Source organism: Littorina saxatilis, linkage group LG12, assembly GCF_037325665.1.
Source record: "Littorina saxatilis isolate snail1 linkage group LG12, US_GU_Lsax_2.0, whole genome shotgun sequence".
Lineage (NCBI taxonomy): Eukaryota > Metazoa > Mollusca > Gastropoda > Littorinimorpha > Littorinidae > Littorina > Littorina saxatilis.
Genome location: NC_090256.1, coordinates 9,604,196 through 9,627,127, shown reverse-complemented (window position 1 = coordinate 9,627,127; position 22,932 = coordinate 9,604,196). Strand labels below are relative to the sequence as shown.

The 22,932-nt window shown below is 45.4% G+C and overlaps 1 protein-coding gene across 1 annotated transcript in view; it reads right to left on the bottom strand.

Annotated features, from left to right (window-relative positions):
* LOC138981212 (uncharacterized) overlaps nt 1-22,932 on the bottom strand; it is a 128,247-nt gene that overhangs the window by 32,413 nt on the left and 72,902 nt on the right. The window contains exons 50-60 of the mRNA XM_070354059.1: nt 20,313-20,472; nt 11,181-16,385; nt 10,577-10,764; nt 9,448-9,667; nt 8,137-8,375; nt 7,072-7,477; nt 4,875-5,183; nt 2,899-3,252; nt 1,552-1,905; nt 896-1,249; nt 235-588 (exon numbers count right to left, since the gene is read on the bottom strand). Of these exons, the coding sequence (XP_070210160.1) occupies nt 235-588; nt 896-1,249; nt 1,552-1,905; nt 2,899-3,252; nt 4,875-5,183; nt 7,072-7,477; nt 8,137-8,375; nt 9,448-9,667; nt 10,577-10,764; nt 11,181-16,385; nt 20,313-20,472 (8,143 nt within the window). The remainder of the gene's footprint in view (nt 1-234; nt 589-895; nt 1,250-1,551; nt 1,906-2,898; nt 3,253-4,874; nt 5,184-7,071; nt 7,478-8,136; nt 8,376-9,447; nt 9,668-10,576; nt 10,765-11,180; nt 16,386-20,312; nt 20,473-22,932) is intronic.

Genomic DNA, 22,932 nt, shown 5'->3' with positions numbered 1-22,932 from the left:
GGGACAGAGAGACATATCTAATCTTTTTAACTCGAAAAATTAATTAGCGGTTAAAATCTTCATCTTTATTTTTGAAAAAATAATTGGAGAGTTTCTCAGTGAAAGTTTTGTTCTTACTTTCTTCAAAACAGGTTTGCCTCTGTGGTATCATAGTGGTTTGTTTTATGGACAAATGTGACGAAATAGAGAAGTTGAACAAAATCTAAATAATATAAGAGTAATAATTGATCATACCGGGACATGTGCACTCGTATCTGATCTTGTAGTCGCTGCAGGGGATGGGGTCGTTGTCGGCGTTGTTACACTCCAGACCTCCGTCCGTTGTACAGGTGAGAATCTCGCCACTGCTGAAGTACTCGATGCCGTCCACCGTCTGGCAGTCCACCTTGGTCACCATTCCGCCGGGACAGAATGACGTCAGCTCTGATGACGTCATCTTCTCCAGGTCTCCGTTACCGGTGTCAGGTGTGTCCTTGTTGATCCAGTCGGACCAGCCGGTCTTGCACACAGCAGTCGGTGGCTGAGTGGTCGTCGGTACAACCATGATGGTAGTGGTTGGGGCAGTCGGCTTCGTCGTCGGAATGACGGCTGCGGACAAAAGTTCAAGTATTATGAAAAAAATCCAGAGACAGAGCCAGAGTCAGAAACAGAGAGATAGAGACAGAGGTAGAGAGACATATTCAATCTTTTAAGCAGAAAAATTAATTAGCGGTTTAAATCTTCATCATTATTTTTGAAAAATAATTCAACAGTTCTTCAGTGAAAGTGTTTTTTTCTCACTTTCTTTAAAACAGGGTTGCCCCTGTGGTATCATAGGCTTTTTCTATGGAAAAATGAGACGACATAGAGAAGTTGAACAAAATCTAAATGATAATATAAGAGTAATTGATCATACCGGGACAGGTGCACTCGTATCTGATCTTGTAGTCGCTGCAGGGGATGGGGTCGTTGTCGGCGTTGTTACACTCCAGACCTCCGTCCGTTGTACAGGTGAGAATCTCGCCACTGCTGAAGTACTCGATGCCGTCCACTGTCTGGCAGTCCACTTTAGTCAACATTCCGCCGGGACAGAATGACGTCAGCTCTGATGACGTCATCTTCTCCAGGTCTCCGTTACCGGTGTCAGGTGTGTCCTTGTTGATCCAGTCGGACCAGCCGGTCTTGCACACAGCAGTCGGTGGCTGAGTGGTCGTCGGTACAACCATGATGGTAGTGGTTGGGGCAGTCGGCTTCGTCGTCGGAATGACGGCTGAGGACAAGTTCAAGTATTATGAACAAAATCCAGAGACAGAGCCAGAGTCAGAAACAGAGAGATAGAGACAGAGGTAGAGAGACATATTCAATCTTTTAAGCAGAAAAATTAATTAGCGGTTTAAATCTTCATCTTTATTTTTGAAAAATAATTCAAGTGTTCTTCAGTGAAAGTGTTTTTTTCTCACTTTCTTTAAAACAGGGTTGCCCATGTGGTATCATACGCTTTTTCTATGGAAAAATGAGACGACATAGAGAAGTTGAACAAAATCTAAATAATATAAGAATAATTGATCATACCGGGACAGGTGCACTCGTATCTGATCTTGTAGTCGCTGCAGGGGATGGGGTCGTTGTCGGCGTTGTTACACTCCAGACCTCCGTCCGTTGTACAGGTGAGAATCTCGCCACTGCTGAAGTACTCGATGCCGTCCACCGTCTGGCAGTCCACCTTGGTCACCATTCCGCCGGGACAGAATGACGTCAGCTCTGATGACGTCATCTTCTCCAGGTCTCCGTTGCCGGTGTCAGGTGTGTCTTTGTTGATCCAGTCGGACCAGCCGGTCTTGCACACAGCAGTCGGTGGCTGAGTGGTCGTCGGTACAACCATGATGGTAGTGGTCGGAAGAGTCGGCTTAGTTGTCGGAACAACAGCTGAAACAAAGTCAACAGTCTCATTTAAATTGAAGTGAACTACTTCACTACCATAACATGATAATAACTTGTCTCAGCTTTGTGTAGGGTTCACAGTCGCACTGATCCGAGAGAATCTTAATCGGTCAGTATTCTTTCAGCATGTGACATCACCATCACGGTGTTGATTCGGGATTAGGCCAATCAGTTATGTCTCCATATACCGTAATAGCAACGTGTCTCAGTCATTCCGAAGGTATAAGAGTCCCATCTTAAATCGCACAATCATTTTTGAATCTTTAAGTATTTTTTGAAAATTGCCATTAATAAAAAGACAAGCTCTCTTTCCAATTTTAAATGCAGTCAAAGGCAAGGAACATAATCCGCAGAATGAGACTGTTGAGTCAAATATACTACTATTTCGTAACACTGTACATTGACATTGATAGTTTTATTCTTCTTCTTCTTCGTCGTTCGCTAGATAGTTTTATTATAAGAACCTTTTTTTTTTTTTTAATTCCTATTAACTCGATGTTCTTTAACTATGTTTGTAAATTGTTAGAGGATCTTTTAGTAGAAGTGTTTAACTGTCGAAGCTGCTTTTACCTAAGAGACCGACTGTATATTGTGCTGTTGTACTTGTCAGACTTGATTGTACCAAGTCCTTCACATGTTGTAATGCGCTTAGAGCCAAATATTTTTGTTTTTTGTAAGGGATAGGCGCAATATAAATACACTTTATTATTATTATTATTACTAGACGAGAGAATACGCTGTTGCCTTGGGAGAAAATAATCGGTTATGACACACGTCTCTTATACTTAAGAAAATACGACCACAATAATTCACTAGTTCTTCAAGAAAAAAACACACCGACGAACCCTCACCGGGACATGAACACTCGCTTGCATTGAAAAGAAATTAAACTTATGCGCTTTAAACCAAATTCATACAGGCTCTGAATTTAAGGTCCAACAGTCAAATACGACATGTGCGTTTTGAAAAATTACTCACCTGGACAGGTACACTCGTATCTGATCTTGTAGTCGCTGCAGGGGATGGGGTCGTTGTCGGCGTTGTTACACTCCAGACCTCCGTCCGTTGTACAGGTGAGAATCTCGCCACTGCTGAAGTACTCGATACCGTCCACCGTCTGGCAGTCCACCTTGGTCACCATTCCGCCGGGACAGAATGACGTCAGCTCTGATGACGTCATCTTCTCCAGGTCTCCGTTGCCGGTGTCAGGTGTGTCTTTGTTGATCCAGTCGGACCAGCCGGTCTTGCACACAGCAGTCGGTGGCTGAGTGGTCGTGGGTACAACCATGATGGTTGTGGTGGGTGTGGTCAGTTTTGTTGTCGGGACAACGGCTGAAAACAAAGTCATTTTTTAAAATAAAATTGAAGTGAACTGTTACTCGGCCATTCGATTTATCTGTGCACAAAATAACAATCGCACAGTCATGCATAAAGGAAAATATCTAGTTTTTTTACGCAATCAAAGGCCAAAACCAAAATCTATGTGATAAACATTTTATGTAAAGCACATGCATCATTTCTAAAAGTATCCAACAGTTGGGTTAATATATTTCATCCTATATACGTGAGAAAGACCACCCATGTGTTAACTATACCACAGTCATATTCACATGAATATGTACTATTTAAATGAGGTCAAGGGGTGACACCGAATGAACAAAGCCACGCAACGCTAGGTGGAAGAATAATTGTGTTTTGTTTTGTTTATTTCTTTTTATATTTAGTCAAGTTTTGACTAAATATTTTAACATCGAGGGGGAATCGAAACGAGGGTCGTGGTGTATGTGCGTGCGTGCGTGCGTGTGTGTGTGTGTGTGTGTGTGTGTGTGTGTGTAGACCGATTCAGACTAAACTACTGGACCGATCTTTATGAAATTTGACATGAGAGTTCCTGGGTATGAAATCCCCGAACGTTTTTTTCTTTTTTTTGATAAATGTCTTTGATGACGTCATATCCGGCTTTTCGTGAAAGTTGAGGCGGCACTGTCACGCCCTCATTTTTCAACCAAATTGGTTGAAATTTTGGTCAAGTAATCTTCGACGAAGCCCGGGGTTCGGTATTGCATTTCAGCTTGGTGGCTTAAAAATTAATTAATGACTTTGGTCATTAAAAATCTGAAAATTGTAAAAAAAAATAAAAATTTATAAAACGATCCAAATTTACGTTTATCTTATTCTCCATCATTTGCTGATTCCAAAAACATATAAATATGTTATATTCGGATTAAAAACAAGCTCTGAAAATTAAATATATAAAAATTATTATCAAAATTAAATTGTCCAAATCAATTTAAAAACACTTTCATCTTATTCCTTGTCGGTTCCTGATTCCAAAAACATATAGATATGATATGTTTGGATTAAAAACACGCTCAGAAAGTTAAAACAAAGAGAGGTACAGAAAAGCGTGCTATCCTTCTTAGCGCAACTACTACCCCGCTCTTCTTGTCAATTTCACTGCCTTTGCCATGAGCGGTGGCCTGACGATGCTACGAGTAAAATGGCATTGCGTTTCATTCTGTGAGTTCGACAGCTACTTGACTAAATATTGTATTTTCGCCTTACGCGACTTGTTGTTTTGTTCCCTGGACAAATCAATCAGTGTTTAGTGTGTGTGTGTGTTATTTAGTTTGTTTTATTTGACCATATCTAGGGTTGATTCAACGCGCAGAATGTGGGGAAATCAAATATTACAGATATAGTTTGCTTGTGGTACCAGGTTTACACTCGTGGTTTGTGTTTTTTTTTTAACCTACAAAAATCGTTTTCTTAGTATTTGAAAAACTTAACTCGTGCAAACCTCGTTTCGCATTGAAAGCAGCGTAGTAATCTTCGTAAATACTAAAAAGAAAGAATCTGATATGATCATATACACCTTCTACAGTAAATTAATCACAGCAACAGAACATTTTTCCCCAAAGAACACCCCAAAACCCACATATAAAAACGCTCACCAGGGCATGTACACTCGTATCTGATCTTGTAGTCGCTGCAGGGGATGGGGTCGTTGTCGGCGTTGTTACACTCCAGACCTCCGTCCGTTGTACAGGTGAGAATCTCGCCGCTACTGAAGTACTCGATACCGTCCACCGTCTGGCAGTCCACTTTGGTCACCATGCCGCCGGGACAGAATGACGTCAGCTCTGACGACGTCATCTTCTCCAGGTCTCCGTTACCGGTGTCAGGTGTGTCCTTGTTGATCCAGTCGGACCAGCCGCTGACACATGGGGATTGAGCAGTTGTGATCGGCGGTGTTGTGCCCGCTGAAATGAAATCACATGCTATCAGTGTACACTCAAATGCTAATCGGTGCTCGGCGTAGATGTGCCTGTTGGATTGCAAAATTCACACATAAGTTTACATTCAAATGCTAGACACGATGATGAGCGAGGGAGAGATGAGAGAGAAAGGGGGAGAGAGGGGGGAGGGGGGAGAGAGAGAGAGAGAGAGAGAGAGAGAAAGAAAGAGAGAGAGAGACAGAGAGAGAGAGAGAGACAGAGAGAGAGAGAGACAGACAGAGAGAGAGACAGAGAGAGAGACAGAGACAGAGAGAGAGAGAGAGGTGGAGAGAGAGAAAGAGAGAGAGAGAGGGAGAGAGAGAGAAAGAGAGAGAGAAAGAGAGAGAGGGAGAGCGACATACTGTGATAGAGTCACTTAGAAAGAATTAGAAAGACTAACAAAGAGTGAGTGATTCTTACAAATGAATAGTTATATCCTTTTTTTGTACATGTGGTCAAAAGCAAGAACATGATAAGTTTTAGTTGTTTTAAATTTCGCCCATGCAAAGTTTTGGAAAAATGGGGTACTGCCCACACACTAAAGATCAATATCGCTTAAAGTTCGCAGAAGAATAAGCACCTAAAAAACCCAAACACACACACACACACACACACAAACCGAACAAATACACTCACAAAAATGCAAAACAAATCAGTACAATAGATTATTACAATAATCATCTCAATTTGAAAAATCTATGTCCAGGCAAGACAACTGAGCACAATAAACATGTAAATACATTTATTCCCCCCTCTGCTTCTTTACCTCTGTAAACTTGTAGAGCTAGTTATTTTTCGATAATGACCCAGCAACCAAACAAATAACGAGCCAGCAACAGCCTGAATCCTCGATAGTGCAATGGGTTGAGAAGCTGTTCTGTTTTGGTACTACTTTTGCGACTGAAAAGTTCAAAACGCTCTATACGTACGAAATATACATCTCTGGAGCAAACAATACAAATATACCGCATTTAAATTAACAACTACAGGCCTGAACACATGAATCTCCATATAAAATCCATGAGTTCGGTTGTTTTCTGAATATAGATCTGCTGTGCACACACCGTTCATCACAAGCAAATTCCCAAGGCAAGTAACTCATACTCTTGCCGACAAGAGTAGTTCCCCTTCTTTTAACGCAGTTTCTTCGACAACACTGACTGCAATCCGACGGTCAGTTTTCAACAATATTTCATTTTATAAACAGATCACACGCAACCAAATGCACACATCTCATCAATTTAAACAACATAAAGCGGTTTCATACACTATTTTCCCCAAAAAACTGAACTTCATACAGTAATTAACGTTGGAACACGGGTGCAAAAGTTCGTCTGCTAGTCCCATTTGACGAAAGAACATTATCTTTAGCGATACTAAAACATAAACAGAACACACAATATCTGCCTTTACCGCCACAGCAGAATAACAGCTTATCTGTGTACTTGATTTTAGTCTAAAACAGGGAAACTGACAAGAAGTGTTAACAGAATGGAATGATTTGCACGGAACTATACAACCGCGCATTAATCGATCGCCTGCGCAGGTTGACTGGTTGAGTGATTCGGATTCGATCAAACTTTCGCACAAAAACTCCTGTTTTCTTTGAATAACTGAAGAAAGGGGGAATAAAGAGGTTACACACCTCGTCTCAGTGATTATTAAAAATAATGGTCTCAGTTCGCGGTCATGAAAAAGCTCGCTGAAGCTCGCATTTTTCATGATCCGCTAACTTCGACCATTATTTTTAATAATCACTGAGACTCGGCATGTAACCTCTACATCATTATACATAACTCGATAACAAGAAAAAAACAGCCTTACAATTACAGGCACATAAAGCACCATATATGAGAAGAAAAAAAGTACTGACTTGCACAGGGACAGTAGACACGGATCTCGTAATCAGCACAGCGTCCGGCGTGATCCACGTTCAAACACATCAGGCCCTTCGTGGCATCACAAGTGACTGACGCAGGGGCAGGCTGTTGGGTGCTGACGTCACGGCACTGAGCCAGGACGGGGCTATCACACAGGCGGTAGGCGGAGCGTAGCGCTGTCAGGCTCTCCACGTCGCCGCTGCCCGTGGTGGGCGTGTCCATGTTGAGCCACTGGCTCCAGCCGCACAGAGGGTTGGGGTTGGCTCCGGGGCCGGCGGTGGGCGTGACGGAGGGCGTGGCTGTGGTACAGCTGGGGTCGTGGTTCGTGCACAAGGCGGCGCCGCTCTGACAGCTGCAGTCGGAGCACGAGTCGGCCGGGTTCTTCCACGTCTCGAAAGGCTGGAAGGTGATAGATACATTTGGTCGTTTGATTTTTGACACAGAAACTATAATTATGGATGTGCGTAAACTAAATTAAAAAACCCTAAAACGAACCTATAAATACCACCAAAATGTAAACCTCAGAAGAATAGATTTTTTTTAAATATGTTTTTATAATAATAATAATAATAATAATAATAATAATAATAATAATAATAATAATGGACATTTGCTATAGCGCATAATCATATATATGCTCAATGCGCTTTACATATTAATTTCTGCCGTGTTAATATTAATTTATATGTGCATGCAGTCAAAGGCTAACAAGAAAACAAGAAACTTGAAGGAAGGAAGTACTTCTTTTCTAACAGCAGAAAAAGTTGGGTGAAGCAAAAGGGAAAGGCTGACAATTTTGTTTATGCCATTTTCGGTCAGTGCAGCTGCTTTCTTATTCTCACAGCCATCACCTTATCCTTGAAAAGAATAAAACCAAGCACAGCTCTTCGTGCTCTCTCTAACCTTCACCCAGCCTCTTCAATAAAACAAACGACAGGAACACGTGTTTCCGACACACCCCTCGCTTGTGATTGGCTCAAACGCACGGGTATTCACTCTTCCACAACACGTACATACCTGACAGAGTTATTTCCGAAAATCGTCCATGATAGGCTTACCATAGCTTGGGTGCCGTCCGGTTTAAGACAGGGACACATTTCCTGCGGGACACAGGTGTCTCGATCCAAGCGTTTCTCGCCGGCATTGCAGGCGTTGGTCTGCGACAAGGGCTTGCAACCTGGGACGCACGTGCTGGGATTGGAACCGTCACAGGCTCCTGAGGATCGGGCCATGAAGTCGCACAGTTCGTCACAGGTGTGCGCGCAGCCGTCCCAAACCTCGCCCACCAAACAGGATTCTGTACACAGGCAAAGACATGTTCACAGTTACGTTAACTGTTCCCGGGCAAATTGTATAAATGGTGACAGTGCGACCAGGCAGAATTTTGTGTACGGGCAAAGAAAACCCAGTTGCATTGAATGATCTCGGGCAACATTGTGTAGAGTGGCAGTGTGACCAACAGGAGTATGTGTGCAGGCAAAAAACCCATAATTATTCAGTTGGGTTGACTGCTCCTGGGCAAAATGTATATACATGTTTAGCGACAGTGTGACCAGGCAGGATATTTTATTTAGGCAAAGGCAACACGCTTAGATGCTTTGTCTGTTCCAGTCTAACTGTATAGCCAATAGGGTGGCAGTGTGACAACCTTCAGTTGCAGTGAATGTTCTTGGGCGAAATGCATAGTGACAGGACAGAGCAGGATTCTGCCAACAGGCAATAATACAGCATGGACCGTTGCCACATTGCATACTCGGTTACAATGATTGTTCTTTGGGAAAATGTAGAGTGACAATTTCATTTCTTAGTCAAAATGTATATACAGCGTGACAAAGTGAATGAGTCAGAGAGAGAGAGAGAGAGAGAGAGAGAGAGAGAGAGAGAGAGAGAGAGAGAGAGAGAGAGAGAGAGAGAGAGACAGAGAGACAGAGAGACAGAGAGAGAGAGAGAGACAGAGAGAGAGAGACAGAGAGAGAGAGACAGAGAGAGATAGAGAGGGGCACACGGAGAGAGACACAGAGAGAGAGACACAGAGAGAGAGAGAGCGAGCGTATGGGGAGAGGTACACCGATTAACCAACGGACAGTCAACACTCGACAGACAGACAATTGCATCGGTTACAATGAGAGAGCTGTCCTTATTTGAGCCCGAAGTTGACTTTGCAGTCTGTTGACCTAAAATGAAGTACCAAGACTTCGCCTGATTTATATTAGGCTTAAACAACTTTGTTGTGAAGTAAAAAAAAAAACAAAAAAAAACCCCATATTTCACATCGGTGTCAGTCATCAGTGCAACAGATACATGCAAGATCACTAACAGAACTGACAGTGAAATCAACAGACAGCCAATCGAAAAAAGATTCGACTCACGTGTAGTTTTGATGTCAGGCAGATTGGGTCCCACTGTGGTCCTCAGATGTGGAGGAACTCCAATGCACGTGGGTGACCAGCACAACACGCGAACCTCATAGTCGGGACAGGAGCCCGATCCTTGCTCCCGGTTGTAGCACCGCAGGCCGTTCTGCACGTCACAGGTCACGTGACTTCCGCCGGAACTCTCTACCGGCACCCCACTTCCGGCTACGCGGCACTGAAAGTAAAAAAAATTGAGTTGTACTTTGCAAGTCATGAGCATCATTGTTAGTCGAACACAGATGCAGACATCCAGTCCAACACTTGCTGCAATGTCTTATTATCTTACAACAGAGCGGGTGAAGTTTGTCGTAGCAGTTAATGCAAAGATATATGATGCCCGTATGGTAATCTTCGTACACAAAACATGTTTGGGACGCACTTGGAACTTCGCACCAGATCAGTCCTTACAAGCCCACCCCCAGGCATGTGAGAGTACAGAAATACTGATATTCAGGCACCTGCACCCACCCCTAGGCATGTGAGAGTACAGAAATACTGATATTCAGGCACCTGCACCCACCCCTAGGCATGTGAGAGTAGAGAAATACTGATATTCAGGCACCTGCACCCACCCCTAGGCATGTGAGAGTACAGAAATACTGATATTCAGGCACCTGCACCCACCCCTAGGCATGTGAGAGTACAGAAATACTGATATTCAGGCACCTGCACCCACCCCTAGGCATGTGAGAGTACAGAAATACTGATATTCAGGCACCTGCCCCCACCCCTAGGCATGTGAGAGTACAGAAATACTGATATTCAGGCACCTGCACCCACACAGGCAAGAAAGCAAACAGTGAGACGTATTTGTTTTATATTTCTTTCTCTTTATCTCCCTTCATTTCTCTCCTTCGCCCAATTAAGATCAGTGTTTAAAGCTGTCCTTATTTGAGCCCGACGTTGACTTTGCAGTCTTTGGACCTAAAATGAAGTACCAAAACTTCGCCTAATTTATATTAGGCTTAAACAACTTTGTAGTGAAGTAAACAAAACATATCTCACATCGGTGTCAGTCATCAGTGCAACAGATACATGCAGGATCACTAACAGAACTGACAGTGAAATCAACAACTGATCTCACCTCGATGTCTGTCATCAATGGACAAACTCCGAATTTCTGCTTGATGGCGTCGATGGTCTCCAAGTCTCCAAGGTCTGCAGGGGAAGAGGTGGGTGTGTCGGCATTTAGCCACGATGACCACGCACACTGGACCGACACAAGTTGACCAGGACTCTCTGTCTGGAAGGTGGGGGCAACGGTGGCCACGTCTGTGGATACAAGGTAAGATGATTATGATACTACTACTACTACTACTACTACTACTACTACTACTACTACTACTACTACTACTAATAGTAATAAACATTACTTTTCTATTGCGCGAGTCCCATTTAAGGGCTCAAGGTGGTTTACAATTTCATTCTAACACAAACAAGCAAACATTTTACAAGCATACAATTGCATACAAATAACTGAAAAAATTATAACAGAGCGAAAGATTATGCTTCATTTGTGTTTAGGACCAACAGATGTCACTTGACACAGATCGCGATAGTCATTGTTTTACGGGGCCACACCTGATCTTGTGTTCAGGTTAGGTTTCTTTTATGCAAATCAATGTATTGCTTATGATAGTTTAAAGTAAGCTTCTTTAAACCAAAGAGACAAAACGTCTAGTACTCACCGTCGCACTGACAGAAGTATCGGACCTGGTAGTCGGAGCACGGGATGGGAAAGTTGTCGACGTTGTTGCAGGTCAGTCCGCTGGTCAGGTCGCAGGTAAGGGCCTCACCGCTGCTGTAGGACGGGATGTCAGCCGTGGTGTAACACTGGATGTCCGTTACTTTACCCCCGACACACATGGCCGCCTTCTCGCTGTCCGTCAAGAGCTCGCGGTCGCCGTCCCCGGTGGAGGGGATGTCCTTGTTGATCCATGGCGTCCAGAAACTCTTGGAGCAGGTGGTGATCACAGTGCCGGTGGGCGGGGACACGGACTGGGCGTTGGGCGTCACTACTGGCTCCTTCGTTGGCGTGACGTTCGGCTTGCCGGTTGGTGTCACGCTCGGTGCACTGGCACACTCGCAACTGTACCTCACCTGGTAGTCAGAGCAAGGGATGGGGTCGTTGTCAGCGTTGTTGCACACCATACCTGTGTTCAGGTCACAGGTAGCGATCTCTCCAGCGCTGTAATACGGGATGCCGTCCGTGGTCTGACAATCAATCTCCACCAGTTTACCTCCAGGACACAGCTGCGTTTTCTGTTGATCTGTCAGTTTCTCCATGTCGCCGTCCCCGCTGTCTGGGGAGTCTGTGTTCAGCCATTGGCTCCAGCCGGAGGCACAGGGCTGAGCTGGGACACCGCTAGTTGTGGCAAGGCCAGGAGTTTTGGTAGGGCTAGAGCTCGGTGTCAGAACTCGTGGTGTGGTGGCCTGGCTGCAGTCGCACTGGTAGCGGATCTGATAATCTGAGCAAGGTATGGGCGAATTGTCCACGTTGTTGCAGGCAAAGCCTTGGCGGAGGTCGCAGGTGGCAATCTCGCCAGAGCTGTAGTAAGGGATGCCATCTGTGGTCTGGCACTCGATCTTCACCAGCTGACCCCCGCCAGGACAGAATGTGGCCAGCTCGGAATCTGTCATCTTCTCCACGTCACCGAGTCCAGTGTCGGGATGATCGCGGTTAATCCACGCTGACCACCCAGGATAGCAAGACGGACTTGGAGTAAGACTTTCACCGGTAGGTACAATAATTTGAGCAGTGGGTGTCGCACCGGTGTACCATGGTGGGAAAGCAGTGGGTTCTTCGAGACACTCACACTTGTATCTCACCTGGTAGTCAGAGCAAGGGATGGGGTCGTTGTCGGCATTGTTGCACACCATACCTGTGTTCAGGTCACAGGTGGCGATCTCTCCAGCGCTGTAATACGGGATGCCGTCCGTTGTCTGACAATCAATCTCCACCAGCTTGCCTCCAGGGCAGAGCTGCTTTTTCTGTTGCTCCGTCAGTTGCTCTATGTCTCCCAGCCCGCTGTCTGGATGGTCCTGGTTCAACCAGCGGCTCCAACCGTTTACACATGTGTATGGAGCAGCGGTGGGTGTCTCACCAGTAAACCATGGGGGGAAGGCAGTGGGTGTCTCGCCAGTGTACCACGGTGGGTAGGCAGTGGGTGTCTCACCGCTTTGGCCAGGTGGGTGTGCAGTGGGTGTCTCACCAGTGTACCATGGTGGGTAGGCTGTGGGTGTCTCGCCAGTGTACCATGGTGGGTAGGCTGTGGGTGTCTGGCCACTTTGACCTGGAGGTTGGGCAGTGGGTGTCTCGCCAGTGTACCATGGTGGGAAAGCAGTAGGTTCTTCGAGACACTCACACTTGTATCTCACCTGGTAGTCAGAGCAAGGGATGGGGTCGTTGTCGGCATTGTTGCACACCATACCTGTGTTCAGGTCACAGGTGGCGATCTCTCCAGCGCTGTAATACGGGATGCCGTCCGTTGTCTGACAATCAATCTCCACCAGCTTGCCTCCGGGGCAGAGCTGCTTTTTCTGTTGCTCCGTCAGTTGCTCTATGTCTCCAAGCCCGCTGTCTGGATGGTCCTGGTTCAACCAGCGGCTCCAACCGTTTACACATGTGTGTGGAGCAGCGGTGGGTGTCTCGCCAGTAAACCATGGGGGGAAGGCAGTGGGTGTCTCGCCAGTGTACCACGGTGGGTAGGCAGTGGGTGTCTCACCGCTTTGGCCAGGTGGGTGTGCAGTGGGTGTCTCACCAGTGTACCATGGTGGGTAGGCTGTGGGTGTCTCGCCAGTGTACCATGGTGGGTAGGCTGTGGGTGTCTGGCCACTTTGACCTGGAGGTTGGGCAGTGGGTGTCTCGCCAGTGTACCATGGTGGGAAAGCAGTGGGTTCTTCGAGACACTCACACTTGTATCTCACCTGGTAGTCAGAGCAAGGGATGGGGTCGTTGTCGGCATTGTTGCACACCATACCTGTGTTCAGGTCACAGGTGGCGATCTCTCCAGCGCTGTAATACGGGATGCCGTCCGTTGTCTGACAATCAATCTCCACCAGCTTGCCTCCAGGGCAGAGCTGCTTTTTCTGTTGCTCCGTCAGTTGCTCTATGTCTCCAAGCCCGCTGTCTGGATGGTCCTGGTTCAACCAGCGGCTCCAACCGTTTACACATGTGTATGGAGCAGCGGTGGGTGTCTCGCCAGTAAACCATGGGGGGAAGGCAGTGGGTGTCTCGCCAGTGTACCACGGTGGGTAGGCAGTGGGTGTCTCACCGCTTTGGCCAGGTGGGTGTGCAGTGGGTGTCTCACCAGTGTACCATGGTGGGTAGGCTGTGGGTGTCTCGCCAGTGTACCATGGTGGGTAGGCTGTGGGTGTCTGGCCACTTTGGCCGGGAGGTTGGGCAGTGGGTGTCTCGCCAGTGTACCATGGTGGGAAAGCAGTGGGTTCTTCGAGACACTCACACTTGTATCTCACCTGGTAGTCAGAGCAAGGGATGGGGTCGTTGTCGGCATTGTTGCACACCATACCTGTGTTCAGGTCACAGGTGGCGATCTCTCCAGCGCTGTAATACGGGATGCCGTCCGTTGTCTGACAATCAATCTCCACCAGCTTGCCTCCGGGGCAGAGCTGCTTTTTCTGTTGCTCCGTCAGTTGCTCTATGTCTCCAAGCCCGCTGTCTGGATGGTCCTGGTTCAACCAGCGGCTCCAACCGTTTACACATGTGTATGGAGCAGCGGTGGGTGTCTCACCAGTAAACCATGGGGGGAAGGCAGTGGGTCTCTCGCCAGTGTACCACGGTGGGTAGGCAGTGGGTGTCTCACCGCTTTGGCCAGGTGGGTGTGCAGTGGGTGTCTCACCAGTGTACCATGGTGGGTAGGCTGTGGGTGTCTCGCCAGTGTACCATGGTGGGTAGGCTGTGGGTGTCTGGCCACTTTGACCTGGAGGTTGGGCAGTGGGTGTCTCGCCAGTGTACCATGGTGGGAAAGCAGTGGGTTCTTCGAGACACTCACACTTGTATCTCACCTGGTAGTCAGAGCAAGGGATGGGGTCGTTGTCGGCATTGTTGCACACCATACCTGTGTTCAGGTCACAGGTGGCGATCTCTCCAGCGCTGTAATACGGGATGCCGTCCGTTGTCTGACAATCAATCTCCACCAGCTTGCCTCCGGGGCAGAGCTGCTTTTTCTGTTGCTCCGTCAGTTGCTCTATGTCTCCAAGCCCGCTGTCTGGATGGTCCTGGTTCAACCAGCGGCTCCAACCGTTTACACATGTGTATGGAGCAGCGGTGGGTGTCTCGCCAGTAAACCATGGGGGGAAGGCAGTGGGTGTCTCGCCAGTGTACCACGGTGGGTAGGCAGTGGGTGTCTCACCGCTTTGGCCAGGTGGGTGTGCAGTGGGTGTCTCACCAGTGTACCATGGTGGGTAGGCTGTGGGTGTCTCGCCAGTGTACCATGGTGGGTAGGCTGTGGGTGTCTGGCCACTTTGGCCGGGAGGTTGGGCAGTGGGTGTCTCGCCAGTGTACCATGGTGGGAAAGCAGTGGGTTCTTCGAGACACTCACACTTGTATCTCACCTGGTAGTCAGAGCAAGGGATGGGGTCGTTGTCGGCATTGTTGCACACCATACCTGTGTTCAGGTCACAGGTGGCGATCTCTCCAGCGCTGTAATACGGGATGCCGTCCGTTGTCTGACAATCAATCTCCACCAGCTTGCCTCCAGGGCAGAGCTGCTTTTTCTGTTGCTCCGTCAGTTGCTCTATGTCTCCAAGCCCGCTGTCTGGATGGTCCTGGTTCAACCAGCGGCTCCAACCGTTTACACATGTGTATGGAGCAGCGGTGGGTGTCTCACCAGTAAACCATGGGGGGAAGGCAGTGGGTCTCTCGCCAGTGTACCACGGTGGGTAGGCAGTGGGTGTCTCACCGCTTTGGCCAGGTGGGTGTGCAGTGGGTGTCTCACCAGTGTACCATGGTGGGTAGGCTGTGGGTGTCTCGCCAGTGTACCATGGTGGGAAAGCAGTGGGTGTCTGTCCACTTTGGCCGGGAGGTTGGGCAGTGGGTGTCTCGCCAGTGTACCACGGTGGGTAGGCTGTGGGTGTCTCGCCACTTTGGCCAGGTGGCTGTGCAGTGGGTGTCTCGCCAGTGTACCAAGGTGGGTAGGCTGTGGGTGTCTCGCCACTTTGGCCAGGTGGGTAGGCAGTGGGTGTCTCGCCAGTGTACCATGGTGGGTAGGCTGTGGGTGTCTCGCCACTTTGGCCAGGTGGGTAGGCAGTGGGTGTCTCGCCAGTGTACCATGGTGGGTAGGCTGTAGGTGTCTCGCCACTTTGGCCAGGTGGGTAGGCAGTGGGTGTCTCGCCAGTGTACCAAGGTGGGTAGGCTGTAGGTGTATCGCCACTTTGACCTGGTGGATGCGCAGTGGGTGTCTCACCAGTGTACCATGGTGGGAAGGCAGTGGGTGTCTCGCCACTTTGGCCAGGTGGGTGTGCAGTGGGTATTTCGCCAGTGTACCATGGTGGGTAGGCAGTGGGTGTCTCGCCAGTGAACCATGGTGGGTAGGCAGTGGGTGTTTCGCCACTTTGACCAGGTGGGTGTGCAGTGGGTATTTCACCAGTGTACCATGGTGGGTAGGCTGTGGGTGTCTCACCAGTGAACCATGGTGGGTAGGCAGTGGGTGTCTCGCCACTTTGGCCAGGTGGGTGTGCAGTAGGTGTCTCGCCAGTATACCATGGTGGGTAGGCTGTGGGTGTCTCGCCAGTGTACCATGGTGGGTAGGCTGTGGGTGTCTCGCCACTTTGGCCAGGTGGGTGTGCAGTGGGTGTTTCTGCGGTGTACCATGGTGGGTAACCGGCTGTTGGTGTATCACCCGTGTGTCCTTGTGGGTATGGAGTTACAGACGCTTTTGAAGAAAAATACAACAGATCTTTTCAATGAAAAACGTTTTTTGAAAACTGAGGGTTGACTCTTTTACAAATGCCTCATAATAGAAACGTTTTCTGATTCAAAATGTGATTACTCAATTCAATTCATTGTATTAGAGTTTTGATTTTAATAATATTACAGATTAAAACAAAACAAGTACAGCAAGTGAAGGTATTGGTTTGCATCTTTCCATAGAAATACAAACTTAACCAATGACACTAGCCTTAAAGAACTGTTCGTACGGTGTTCGTGTGTGTGTGTGTGTATGTGTGTGTGTGTGTGTGTGTGTGTGTGTGTGTGTGTGTGTGTGTGTGTGTGTGTCAGCACGGTGTGTGTGTGCGTGTGTGTGTGTGTGTGTGTGTGCGTGTGCGCGTTCGTGCAGTTATTTTCTGAAAACTACACAACAGATGTCACAAAGATGTGAGTAGGTTAGTTGGAGATATGTTGAGCTGTGAAACACGTCGTGATTTTAACCTCCCTAAAGATTGAATTGTGATGCGTAGGACAGGTCAGAAGCGATATCACGGGTTTCGTGTGTTGCACGAGGAAATAGCCCTGGCTTAAACAGAATTGTGTTTACGAGTTGGAAAGATATAGCTGGTTTTGAATTGAAAGATTCACAGCGTCTAAGATTCTCAACCGAGGAGGTTGTTTAGCGCGTGTCGGTCTTGTTCTGGGAACAAGCACTCCTTCTTGAGACGGGTCTCTTAAGGTAAAAGATGTATTGTGTTGTATATTATTGAATTTGAATACATAGCTGGAATGTAAAATGTTAGTGTATGCAAAGTGCACTAAATTCTAGTGTGAAGTTTTTAAGAGGGTTCTCGTTGAGATTGTATTACGTTTTTGTTGGGTAATTTCTTGAACATAAATTTTGTTACGCATTTATGTTATGTTAAGATGTTGATGCTATGTATGGTAGTGTCATTAATGGATTTAGTGATCCATGGGTTAAGTATAATTTGGATATTGATTGTGGACGGAATGACATACATGGAATGATGTCAGAAGTACTTGTGTAATGTTTAGTCGTGAATGTAGAATGGTGAGCGAGAGAGATGATACACGACTGTTTAGAAAGAAGAGAGCGTTGTATTAAGACTTGGGTTAATTCTTTAGGAGTTTCCATGACGGTGTCCGGGGGTTGGAATCCACACTGGAGAGAGTTCGTGACGATGTCAGGACAAGAAGTCACATCGGCGAAGGTGGATGGACGGTGGAGTCCCCATCAACACTGGGCGTTGAGACGAACCGGTACGTTTCGCTAAGGGCGAAACAGTGTTTTCTCGGGGAGGAACGTGAGAACGGATAACGTAATCATCATGGATAACGTTTGCACAAGAATGTGTAAAGGACGGCATGAAGTGAGAACTACGAACTCGTGAGTGTCTGTCAGCACCCTCTCTTGTGGAATAACCTAGTATTGAGGTAGTATGGTTAAGCAAGAGTGTTATACTATGTGATCACATGCATTGAGTGATTATGATACGACTATGTGAAGTGTGTGTTCGAGAGTGGTGGTTGGTATTTCTGTATTGATGTGAAGAATTGTGTTGTAATTTGTGAGAGAATAAGTCTGTATCCTCCCAAATTCTGTGTTTGAAGTGTGTAGTGCGAAGAGTGAAGAGTCAGTTTAATTAGATAGGGCAGTGCACGTATTAATAGAAAATAACTTATTTATTCGCATATTCCACTTCATGTGTATACAATTGTGCATGTGCATTCTTCCAGATAGTATCCCAAGATGGTGTTTTCATTCCTTCCATGAACGTCTTTGATTACGTCATATCTGCCTTTTAACGAAAATTTGAGTTCGCACTCTGGCGACCCCATTTTTCCATTAATTTGATTGTTATTGTGGTACAAAAATCTTAGTTCCGGTTCACATTATAGCACATTGCACTTCAGTTTGGAAACTTTAAAAATTCTATTCTTCATTATTTCTTCAATCCAAAAATATAAAGATATGTTATCTTTACTCCAAAAATGTGCAAACAATTAATTAAATTGGTCCTATGTTCACATTCTTCGCAGTGACTAGTCTGATCCGTCTCTGTCATTGGGTTTCAGCTGGCACCCCCCGCGGGTTAGGGGGAGTCCCATATTGGTTGGGACGAGAAAGAGTTTACCCGATGCTCCCCAGCATGTCGTAAGATGCGACTAACGGATTCTGTTTCTCCTTTTACCCTTGTTAAGTGTTTCTTGTATAGAATATAGTCAATTTTTGTAAAGATTTTAGTCAAGCAGTATGTAAGAAATGTTAAGTCCTTTGTACTGGAAACTTGCATTCTTCCAGTAAGGTAATATATTGTACTACGTTGCAAGCCCCTGGAGCAAATTTTTGATAAGTGCTTTTGTGAACAAGAAACAATTGACAAGTGGCTCTATCCCATCTCCCCCCTTTCCCCGTCGCGATATAACAATTCGTGTTTGAAAACGACGTAAAACACCAAATAAAGAAAGAAAGAAAGTTTCAGCAGCCAAGCCCTTTTCATCTCAGGATGACTGATCCCATGTTGTCAGTGTTGATGTTTTAGTTTCAGGCCGACAGATTGACGGAGTGCTTTAATATCGTTTCAAGCGACTTGTTCAGATTTCTTGTTCATAACCTCGGCAAATGTACCTCCATTTTAAGACTACATCCTTATTGAGATTTTCTCAGCTCTTTGAAGATCTTAAAAGGAGGATTGCGATGTACCTCCAGCTGCCGGGGGGGGGGGGGGGGGGGGGGGCCCGGGTAGTTCAGGTGGTAGAGCACTGGACTTGTGATCGAAAGGTCGCTGGCTCGAATCCGGGCCGGGACGGACACAGGTCAACCTTATGTGCAGACCCAGAGACGGTATCCATCTCCCACCCCCGTGTCACCACAGTGGCACGTAAAAGACCTCGGTCATGCTACCATGAGTGCAGATGGCTGATACCAACTAAACACGCATACACTTGTGTATCTCATCTAAAGTCGGGACCCCCCGCGGGTTAGGGGGAAGAATTTACCCGATGCTCCCCAGCATGTCGTAAGAGGTGACTAACGGATTCTGTTTCTCCTTTTACCCTTGTTAAGTGTTTCTTGTATAGAATATAGTCAATGTTTGTAAAGATTTTAGTCAAGCAGTATGTAAGAAATGTTAAGTCCTTTGTACTGGAAACTTGCATTCTCCCAGTAAGGTAATACATTGTACTACTACGTTGCAAGCCCCTGGAGCAAATTTTTGATTAGTGCTTTTGTGAACAAGAAACAATTAACAAGTGGCTCTATCCCATCTCCCCCCTTTCCCCGTCGCGATATAACCTTCGTGTTTGAAAACGACGTTAAACACCAAATAAAGAAAGAAAGAAAGGTCTTAAAAGTGGTCTTAAAAGAAGTGGTCTTAAAAGAAGTGGAGGTCTTAAAAGGAGTGGTCTTAAAAGAAGTGGAGGTCTGAAAAGGAGTGGTCTTAAAAGAAGTGGAGGTCTGAAAAGGAGTGGTCTTAAAAGAAGTGGAGGTCTGAAAAGGAGTGGTCTTAAAAGAAGTGGAGGTCTGAAAAGGAGTGGTCTTAAAAGAAGTGGAGGTCTTAAAAGAAGTGGTCTTAAAAGAAGTGGTCTTAAAAGAAGTGGTCTTAAAAGAAGTGGTCTTAAAAGAAGTGGTCTTAAAAGGAGTGGTCTTAAAAGGAGTGGTCTTAAAAGAAGTGGAGGTCTTAAAAGAAGTGGTCTTAAAAGAAGTTGTCTTAAAAGAAGTAGAGGTCTTAAAAGAAGTAGAGGTCTTAAAAGAAGTGGAGGTCTTAAAAGAAGTGGAGGTCTTAAAAGGAGTGGTCTTAAAAGGAGTGGTCTTAAAAGAAGTGGAGGTCTTAAAAGGAGTGGTCTTAAGGAGGGTTGCGATGTCCCTCCAGCTGCAGGATGGTTTTACCGCAAGCCGGTGTGTTCTTACCTCCACACTGACAGCGGTATCTGATCTTGAAGTCCTCGCAGTTGACGTTGTTGTTGAGGTCACACGTGAAGCCCGTCTGCACGTCACAGGTGGTGATGAGCTGGTACTTGAGATAGTAGGGCTGGTTGTCCGACACAGCGTTGCACTCGGCCTCCACCACCTTGGGTTTGAACATGTGCATTCACGTTGGTTACACACTCTCGTTTCATTCAAATCAAATTAACTTTATTATCTCATATGGAGAAACTGCACTATACTGCCCGTCGTAAAACAACTAGGCAGATTCGTTTAAGTGCCAATCTTTGTGATGAGACCGTTTATTGTTAAATCATGTTCGTGACTGGAAGGTTCATCCAGTAGCCAATATTCAGCAAACAGACTGGTTTTAAGTAAGGTAGTGTCTATGCAGTGAAACCTTCAACACTGAAAATTCAAATTCGCAAAATATAAGGTATCCGCGTTAAAATTGACAAAACAAATCAGAAAAGCTTTGGGTTGAACATGTGCATTCACGTTGGTTATACACTCTCGTTTCAGTAGAACGACATATTGAACGACGAGAAGCATAAATGCTTATGAACATGCTAAGAAACAAACATAACACTGATATTTGTTATTGTATGGATCGAACACTTGGTTTCCCTTCTTGGACTGAAATTCATATATAGACGGTTGGTGGAGACTACAAAGGAGACAAGCGTGCAAGTTTGTTCGCTTTCAACCGTAAACAATAAAAGGAATTCTTACTTAAAATGGATCGATACAAAAATGTTACTTGTATTTTGACTCCCCCAAAATGACAATCATTGTTAATCTCGACCACTCGGAGAAAAATTTCTTATTGGTCTCGCTCGAATTGTGTAAACAAGAAAAAAATTAAAATAAGGCCCAAAAAAAATTAGGTCTGTTTACGGTAACATAGGCCAAAAAAATAGGGTCGGTAGGTCGGGATTTTATTTTATTTTATTTTTTTTCTTTCAAAAAAACCATATTTTTACGTTATTTATTTTTTTTTTCTCCCCCAAATGCCAAAAAAAGTCTAGGGTCGCGCGAAAAAAATAGGGTCGGTCGGGTTACCGTAAACAGACTATTGTTTTTTTTGGCCTAACGTATAATGTTTTTGGGGGTCTCTAATCAAGGGTTTCATAAACTTACGCCTACACCTTTCTATCTTTTTAGATTTAGTCAAGTTTTGACTAAATGTTTTAACATAGAGGGGGAATCGAGACGAGGGTCGTGGTGTATGTGTGTGTGTGTGTGTGCTTATGTGTGTGTGTGTGTGTGTGAGTGCTTATGTGTGTGTGTGCTTGTGTGTGTGTGTGTGTGTGTGTGTGTGTGTGTGTGTGTGTGTGTGTGTCTGTCTGTCTGTCTGTCTGTCTGTGCGTGTGTGTGTAGAGCGATTCAGACCAAACAACTGGACCGATCTTTATGAAATTTTACATGAGAGTTTTTGGGTATGATATCCCCAGACGTTTTTTTTCTTCATTTTTTGGGATAAATGTCTTTGATGACGTCATATCCGGCTTTTTGTAAAAGTTGAGGCGGCACTGTCACACACTCATTCCTGATTCCAAAAACATATAGATATGATATGTTTGGATTAAAAACACGCTCAGAAAGTTAACAAGTCGCGTAAGGCGAAAATACAACATTTAGTCAAGCTGTCGAACTCACAGAATGAAACTGAACGCAATGCAATTTTTCAGCAAGACCGTATACTTGTAGCATCGTCAGTCCACCGCTCGTGGCAAAGGCAGTGAAATTGACAAGAAGAGCGGGGTAGTATAGTTGCGCTGAGAAGGATAACACGCTTTTCTGTACCTCTCTTCATTTTAACTTTCTGAGCGTGTTTTTAATCCAAACATATCATATCTATATGTTTTTGGAATCAGGAACCGACAAGGATTAAGATGAAAGTTTTTAAATTGATTTCGAAAATTTAATTTTGATCATAATTTTTATATTGTTAATTTTCAGAGATTGTTTTTAATCCAAGTATAACATATTTATATGTTTTTGGAATCAGAAAATGATGAAGAATAAGATGAACGTAAATTTGGATCGTTTTATAAAAAAATTTTTTTTTTTTACAATTTTCAGATTTTTAATGACCAAAGTCATTAATTAATTTTTAAGCTACCAAGCTGAAATGCAATACCAAAGTCCGGCCTTCGTCGAAGATTGCTTGGCCACAATTTCAATCAATTTGATTGAAAATTGAGGGTGTGACAGTGCCGCCTCAACTTTTAAAACAAGTCGCGTAAAGCGAAAATACAATATTTAGTCAAGTAGCTGTCGAACTCACAGAATGAAACTGAACGCAACGCAACGCAGCAAGACCGAATACTCGTAGCATCGTCACTCCACCGCCCGTGGCAAAGGCAGTGCCCGTGGAATTGACAAGAAGAGCGGGGTATTCGTTGCGCTGAGAAGGATAGCACGCTTTTCTGTACCTCTCTTCGTTTTAACTTTCTGAGCGTGTTTTTAATCCAAACATATTATATCTATATGTTTTTGGAATCAGGAACCAACAAGGAATAAGATGAAAGTGTTTTTAAATTGATTTCGAAAAAAAAAATTGATAATAATTTTTATATATTTAATTTTCAGAGCTTGTTTT